Below are 8,250 nucleotides of genomic sequence, written 5' to 3'. Positions count from 1 at the left end.
TTCCTGCTGGAAGTGCCACCTGAGCACAGCTGCTTCCTTTCTGGACTCCAGTGTGTATAATCAAATGTGAAAAGAATATGGCCAAGAAATGCCATTGTGCTGCAGTGGCCAAGAGGCCCCATGGATGGTGATGAAATGTTACCTGGCTGGGCAGTCAGGGAGTTGGCCAGGTCTCAGGTACATGGCTGGAGTGGTGCACACATGCCTGGTGCCCACAGTGGATGTAAACCAAGTCAGGAGCAGCTGTGAGTGTGTGCATCTCCCTGTTTGTACACAAAATGCCTGTAGTCGAGGCTGTGAAGTGGGTGTGGGTGTCCTGGGTGCTGCAAATAGCTTTCTCCAGCATCCATTAAAACTGGAAAGCCCCAGGGACCCTGCCTGGAACAGAGTGTTGTGGAAGTTTTGCACCCTGCAGTGACCAGCTGCCTTTGTTGCCTTCTCTTTTCTTCTCTCATGCTGTGTGAAGTTGGGGCTGTGAAAATCCATGGCAAGGAATGCAAGAGAGCCACAGGAAAGAGAAAATCATTGTGGAAGGAAATTCCTATCCAGCCTGGCAAGGGGAAGCTCTGTTCTAGGTTGGATACTATGACTTGCAGTTCTATTCACTGAAGAGAGGGAGTGAGAAATGCCTCCAGAGTCCCTTTTGTTTAGCAGCATATCATGTCACCACAGAGCTGGGGATGTTGGCTGGGACAGACCCTTGGGCTGAGGCTGCTGGCACTGCAGGGCAGATTTGTGTAGCTGTGACCTCCAGTTGTCTGCTTGTCCCTCTGTCCTCAGGTTATGCTCCTGAAACCTGGTTTGTGTTTGCTGGCTGGCACTTGCACTGGCTGCTCTGGGCCTGCAGGCTGTTCCCATGCTGACTCATCACTTACCATTCCATGGATTATTCTTTATTGTTTTCATTCTTGTGGCATCCTGAGGTTGCAGTGGAGGTTGGATGCTCCATGTTAGATAGACACAAAGAAGGGGCTGTCCCCATACCATATGGAGTCAGAAGTGAGTGAATGTCATTTTACAGGTGTGGGGACTGGAGAACAGACTGAGGGGGGGAAGTCTTAAAAATCTCTGAGATTGGAACTGATTCCTGCAAAAACTTGTGAGTAAGGGTGGTGAGATGTCCCCTTGGTCATTTTCAGGTCAAGATCATCAGTTCCTTCAAATGTAGGACTGTGATTCTTCTTGAGCTCTTGCACATAGTGCTGGAGGTGCAGGATGGTGCAAGTGGAAGGTGGGACAGTCCCAAAGGAACTTCCTGGACCCCCTGTCCCTGCCTGCAGGACAGCAAGGTGCTACTGCAGTCAAGGTGTCGGCACAGGACCCCTCTGGATGCTCACAGCTCCATTAGTACAGTTGGCCATTCAGTGGTTCATCTTCCTTCCTTTATGTGTTTCCAGTGGTCACAGACAAGGATTTCCAAATACACTGACAAGTGATTTTCCTCCCTTACTCTCATCCCCTTGCAAGCACCCCCCAGACTGATGCCCTCAGTAGCCCTGTTATAAATGACACAGTCATGCACGGGCTGTGGTGATGCAGCCCTGTCTCCTCTGACAGATGGACTGAGGATGATAAAATGGCTCTGCTCCAGACATCTCTGTCACTGCTGCTTGTGGGCCAAGCAATTTAAAGGGTGGGGGAGAATGTTAAAAAGCATCTGCTTTCCATGGAAAACTTCAGCTTTTCATTGAATGAAGCCAAACCCAAGCATTTTGGTTTGGAAATGTTTGCTGTTGTCGTTCTTGTGAGCTGGAGCCTTCCTTGCAGCCCTTCTCCTTCCCTGTGGGCCTCCTTCCCGCAGGACTGCATTTCCCACGAAGCATCCCTGTGACTGGGAGTGCAGAAGCTGTAACACATCAGGGAACTTGGATCTACCCGGCTTGTTTGTCATTTTCATGTTGAAATTTTTCTGTGTGGAAAAGAAGTCCCAATGTTTTCTGAGAAGCTTCAGACAAGAGCTGTGCTCCTGGTGACAGCGAGCAGAGACTCCTTTATCTGCTGGCAGAGCTCTGTGTGTGTTGCATCCCAGATGCAGGCAGGGCTGTCGCTGTGTTTGCGTGACACGGAGCTTTCCCACTCCCACCCGCTGCTGTTCAGCAGTGAACCCTTTCTCTCTGTTACACCACTCTCAAAAGCTGGGCACATTGAAACATCCCCAGCCTCGTTTTGCACAGGGCTTCAAGCTACTTTAAATAACCATCCTAAAAAAACAGGGAAGATTTCAAGTTGAACTTTTGCTATATGTTCATTCTCAGCTCATATATTTGTATGAAATCATGACTTGTCACTGAGAAGGTAACACGATCTAGGCACATTTTTACCAGTTGGAGTTTCTATAAAAAGGCTAAAATGAAAAAGCTTGTTTGCTTTGATAAGGATTTAGCTGTAATGGAAGTGTCTTTTATTGGAAGATGTTTTTATTCGTTTTCATTCTTGTGTTTGCAGTGAACTGACAAAGAGATTCTTCCCTCTTTATATTAGTATTAGACTGACACTCCTTGCTCCTTGCCTTCATTACTGTGTTGTAAAAACCAAGACAATATTTCCTTCCTTCAGCCACCCACTAGCTCCCCTTGAGTAAAAAGAAATAGTATCATTTATTACACCAAAAAATGCTGCTTAAAAAAGCAGTGAAGCTTTCAGGCACACAACATTTCTTCAGGTCTGTGATGAAAACAGTCCTTGAGTTAATTGCTGCTGCCCAATCTTAGAGGCTAAGGCCCAAGAGGGATTTGTCTTTTGCTGGTTTTTTCCCCCTCTCAAACATAATGTGCTCAAACAACATGTGGGACACAGGCCATGTTGTGTGGCTGATGGTTTTTTCTGTTTGTTGAAAGTTGCAAACTGGTACAAAACAAGTTTGTTCTTCATTGCAGCCAATTTCAGCCAGAGCTGAACAGGCTGTTCCCAGAGTCATCAAAACCTATGTAAACATGGCAGATTGACATTTCCGCTAACAGATGGTCCATGGGGGATTGCAGTAGAGCTGCCTGTTTCTTTCCACGTTTTTTGGTATTCACAAGATGCCTGCAAGAAGGTTTTCGAGCTTGCTCTGTGTGTGTGTCTGCGTATGATGCTCAGATCTCTCTGATGGCAAATATGCATGCAGGCATCTCTAACAGGACACACATTTGGTGCATGTGTGCAGATTTGTGTAGGTTCAGTGCTGAAATTTCCAGGCACTATTTGCTCAGTAACGTATGTTCCTTGGAAGAGGCACAGAAGCCATCAGTCAGGGATGTAGCTGCAGAAAGCCTTTCAGATGGCAGCAGAAGCAAATTGAACACGCTCCTTGAGCACTCGCATGTGGAGATATTCCTTATTGTGAGCTCTCTGTGATCGCTTGGTTGATTTCTCGCTATTAAAGCGTAGTTTAATGATTGTCCACTTAGAGCAATTAGGGAAGGCTTTTGGCTCAGAATATATTGTTGAGGATTGCAGAGAGAGAAATGGAAAAGACACTGCCTCAAGCATCCACATCTAAATTAGCAAATGTTTGATAGCCACAGTGCAGAGCTTGGACATCACTGTTCTGCAGGGTGTTGGCATATCAATGAGGCCTTTCACTATTTGTTTGCTAAAAATTTGCTCCTGAGGCAGCAGCAAAGCTCCTTGTGACTTGGGGATGGTGCTGGGATGTGACATGGCTCTGCCTCCCACAAGGTGTTGAGCCATTTGGGTGCCTGAGTGAGGGTGGACAGAGGGCTTGGGAGCAGCTCTGGCCGCCCTTCAGTGCATACACAAATGTCCTTCTGCCAGCCCTGGCAGCACAAGGTAGCATTTGCTTCTTGCTAAATAGCTGACTTAGGAATGCCTGGCTCACATACAACATCTGGTGGTGTATTTCTACCTAATTTTCAGCCAGATGGACCGAAGCACAAGGAGGTCAAATGACTCACCCACGGTCAGGCTGATGTCAGAAATCTCCTCACTGTCTCAGCTGGACTCACACTACATTGGTGGTTCTTGGAATAGATTTGGCCTAAGGAGCAGCCACAAATGCAGAGCAGGAGCCTGGGCTTCTGCTGGCAGTGAGCAATAGAGGGTCAGTGGGTTTGAATGGATGTGCAGGGTATCTTCACCCTACACAGCCATCGTGCTCACATCACCAGTATTCTGTGTGAAGTCGCTGTTGTCAGGTCAGGGTTTTCTTCTCTGCATCAGCCTCTCTTGTACCCACACAATAATGTAGCATCTGTGGAACAAGGCCAGAGATAATGGGCCTGTGTGGTCCTTAAATCTGAGTTGTGTGTTTACGTGTATATGTATGTGAGTACTAGCAAGACTCAGCTCAGGTACATGCAGGACAGCCCAATAAAATCAAAACCTGGAAAGAAAATACTTTTCTGCCTGTGAACTAATAGTCTGAGCTGTTAAATAACTTCAGCTCTTAAAGGCACACATTTCCCATGCACAGAGGTGTGCATTCAACAGTTTATTGCAAGGGGAAGCTGAAAGAACCCAGAACAAATTGCGTTCAGCCCATATAATTTAATTAGATCTACAAACAAGGTAACACTGGTTGCCCAGGGGATTTAAAGCTGAGCAAAGAATTGCTTGGTGGTCTGTTGTAAAAAAAAAAATTAAAAAAATTAAAGCCCCCAATTTTGTGCCTCTGTGTTGATGAGGAATGGCAGAGTGTTTTCCCAAGTCCTGGCTTGGAGCAGGACTCTTGTCTGTGCTGCAGAGCGAGCAGTTTAGCAGGATGTCCAGCTCCTACTGGAGCACACAGGGCACTGCCCACGGGTGAGGGTCCTTCTCTGTGCTGTGGAGCACGGCTTCTGCCAAAGCAAAGACTGTGGTCACTCAGCTCCAGATTTCCCTGTCCCTCCCCAGCTCTGTGGTATTTCTCAGTAGGCTTGTTCTGCTCTGGGCTGTTGCAGCTTTGCAGGGAGTTGATTTTAGTGGACCTCTAAATGATGTCTGTGCCATGATTTACCCACTGGCCTCACAATTTGAGAATCAGTGGAAAGCCCCTTATGCAACCAGTTGTGAACCATCTGGCATCTTTTATCCCTGTGCTCTGCATCAGCCCATGTAACAGCAGTAAAGCCAGTTCTAAGGCAGGGACTGTGTAAGTTCATTGCAGAGCATTTTTATTTTGATGCTATCAGAAGTGTCCCCACATATATGGTATTTTCACAATTTGCACTTTTCAAGCTGCTTCTCATTTAAGGATATTTCATTTGAGGATAAGAATCCATGTCTGTGATAACTGCATCTTTTCTCCTGCCACTTTTCTCCTGCAGTCTTCATGGAATAAATCAACCACCCAGGCCTGGACAAACAGCATCACCAGATATGGGGACACCATCACCAAAGAGCCTCTCTCTGCTGTCAATGGGTCACTGAAGCTCCCCTCCAGTGCAGGGCAGAAGCTTCTCTTACAAGCCCTGGTTTATGATGCTGTGATGGTGGGTATCTTTGCTGCTTTGTTGACTTGTGTGTTCTAATGTGGGTTTTCTATTTATGTTCTCCATCTCCCTTTCTCCTTTTTGTAGCCCCTTTCTGCGGGCTTGTTGGTCTGGTGATGGTCAGGTGGGGTCACCAGCTTGGTTGTCAGCAGGGTTGTGGCAGTTCTGGTTGCTGAGGACCTGGTGCCAGGCACCAGCAGTCTGCTTGGAGTTTTTGCTGTGGCTGTGCAGCAATCAGCCTGAGTGAGTTAGGAGCTGCAGTGCTCAGCACAGTCATTAAGATCTACAGCATGCTTGCCTGACAGAGGGATTGTATTTTTGGCTGTAAAAGGAGTCAAAGATCAAGGATTGATTTAAACTCCCTTCTCCAGATACGGCAGAGCAATTTTCACTGCACTTGTGTTCTGGGAAGAAATCCTATTTCTGATATTGCATCACTGGAATAAATATGCACTCCTGTGTTTGGGAGAGTGTACATGTGTGTAACTGTCTTAGCAAAGCAAGCTGACACCTGCTCAGACTGACTCTGTAGCAGAAGATTTCTTTGGTTATTCTTTGAAAAAGTTCATTCCCCCTCCTCAGCAAATACTTCTAAGTAGCCTACCTATGTTTCCTTCCTAGGCAGTGGTGTGAAAATCAATTATACACAGGATGTAATTAACATTGTGGATAAGTTAAGACAATGTTTTACAGCCCAATTACAGGGCAGCATTTACAGCACAGCTTACCCATCAGAGTTTGTCAACAAAAGAGAAAAGTGTTAAAATATGTAAATTATGCTCAAAGTTGGCTTCAACAGAAAGTGCAAATTACACGTGGGATATCACTTCCATACTCTGAATTGTCTTCTTGCTGCTGCATCACACTCAGCCCACAATCTGAGCGTTGATTGCCTGGAGAGCTCTTTGTGAGCTTCCACAATAATTTGTCTGGTAAATTATTGAGTGATAATCTCGCAAAATGACCTGCTTGTCAGCCAGATTTGTGGAGCTCTGTAGCCTGAACTCCACTGAAGCACTGCAGAGCAGAACTTATTGTTTTCTTTCTGAATTTGAAGTGCTTGACTTTACACAGACTTTTGTAGACTGTGACCAGGGCTTTAACAAACACACACTTTGTGATATGTAGCCAAAATTAAATGAGGAAAGTAAAGGGAGCCCCTTTATCCATCTCAGAAACCAGTTTCCTACAGTGCTGCCCACTCAGCCTCTAGCAATCTGGCCCTTAATATGGAAACAGACTGGTGAGATTTGAAAATTGTGGTCTTTGACAGAGGCTTGGAGGAATGGTTGCTCCAGCCTGCCAAGAAACTCTGAACAAATCACTTCTCTCCCTTGGGACTTGCTTTCTCAAATGTAAAATAGAAATAATGATCCTGAGGTGATTTGAGTTGCTTCTTAAGACCTAAGCCCTGAGAAACATATCAAGATAATGCTTAATAGAGGCATATGTACATCCCATTGCACTCAGTGGGATTAAAAATAAATATATTTTAGTGCTTGGTTTGGCCACAGCCTCAATTATCTGAATTTCACTTACTTTACCTTTTTTTTTAAATTTCTCTCCTGTTTGATAACAGAATGAAGCAAAGAAAAGCCACCTGCCAGCCAGCCTCCACCAAGTAGAAGCAGAGGTCATCGTCCATTCTGATTTTTCAGCCTCTGACAGAGACTACAACTCCCAGCTGCACACCCTGGAGAGTGAAGAGACAGAAATTGAGCACCGGGAGCCAGAGGAGCTCCCCTCAGCAGAGCTGGCTAATCCCAATTCCCAGCAGGACACTGGCCAAGTGCTGGTGGACTGCATGGACAATTTGGAAGCTCAGGCCCAGGCTGAGCTGCTCTGTACTGACACAAAGACTGACAAACCTGAGGCTGTGTGCATCCATGGGCTCACCAATGGCTTCCACAGGCATGGAGAAAGTCTGGATTCGGAGGAGAGTGGAGATTCAGATTCCACCCAGGAAGGCAGGGGTGATGTGCAGCCAGTCAAGTGCCAGTTGCTTTCCCTGGCACCTGAGGAGGCCCTGCTCTGTAGTAACTCTGGTTTAACCAGTCCCTCCTCAGCATCTGAGAACATGGCACATGCCCACAGTCACAAAGAATGAACTGATCTGATTTTGATCACAGCAGAGAGGAGAGCCCGTCCCTATGAGGTGCTGCCTGCCCTCGGCTGGCTGAGCCCAGCAGGAGCTGGGCAGGTGCAGCATCTCACCAGAGCAGGGCTTGGACCTGTTAGCTCTACAGAGGCCTTCGGGAAGCCAGGTGCTGGGTGTTGGTGGGAGCAGGACTGAGCCATCTGCCAAAGTGTGAGCAGAACCACGATGGAACAGAGCCTTCTGCACTAGGCGGGGGCTGTCACTTCAGCATGGCCCTGGCAGGACGCCCTTTAATGCTGGGAAGTGGCAGAGTGCACCAAGGAATCCTTCTTAGCTGCCTCTTCCCCAGGGAGTGCCCGGCACTACTGACTGCCTGGCAGTGTTGGATGAATTCTGGCACAGGAGTCCCAGGAGCGGGTGGAAGCCCCAGAAACAAAGGCAGTGAGCTGTAAGCACCAGCCTTTTCTGCCCTCCCGTGGTTAGAAGAATTACCAGGCTCTCTGTGTATGCTACCACAGTAACTACTACTAGCAGGCTGATGTAGTGGCCTTTTATTACACACTCTACGAGTGCCTCTAACAACTTGTACGATATAGAACCTTCTGCAGCGTCTGGGTCTTTTCACCAGCCTGGGCTTTGTTTTATGTAGGTTCTTGTACCTAATATTTTAGGTACACATCTGTCCTTTTAATGTACAACATGTATTTTTATTTCCTTGGAACATCTTTATATTATTTA

At 46.8% G+C, this 8,250-nt stretch overlaps 1 protein-coding gene across 2 annotated transcripts in view; it reads left to right on the top strand.

Annotated features, from left to right (window-relative positions):
- IGDCC4 (immunoglobulin superfamily DCC subclass member 4) overlaps positions 1–7,681 on the top strand; it is a 63,768-nt gene extending 56,087 nt beyond the window's left edge. For both annotated transcript variants that reach the window (XM_031059686.1, XM_031059684.1), the window contains exons 19-20: positions 5,250–5,414; positions 6,994–7,681. In XM_031059686.1, coding sequence (XP_030915546.1) covers positions 5,250–5,414; positions 6,994–7,521 — 693 coding nt within the window. In that variant the 3' untranslated portion in view covers positions 7,522–7,681. The remainder of the gene's footprint in view (positions 1–5,249; positions 5,415–6,993) is intronic.
- The last annotated feature ends 569 nt before the right edge of the window (positions 7,682–8,250 follow it).

This window comes from Geospiza fortis, unplaced genomic scaffold (assembly GCF_000277835.1).
Source record: "Geospiza fortis unplaced genomic scaffold, GeoFor_1.0 scaffold2, whole genome shotgun sequence".
Classification (NCBI taxonomy): Eukaryota; Metazoa; Chordata; class Aves; order Passeriformes; family Thraupidae; genus Geospiza; species Geospiza fortis.
The sequence above is the reverse complement of the archived record's forward strand: the minus strand, read 5'-3'. Positions and strand labels throughout refer to the sequence as shown.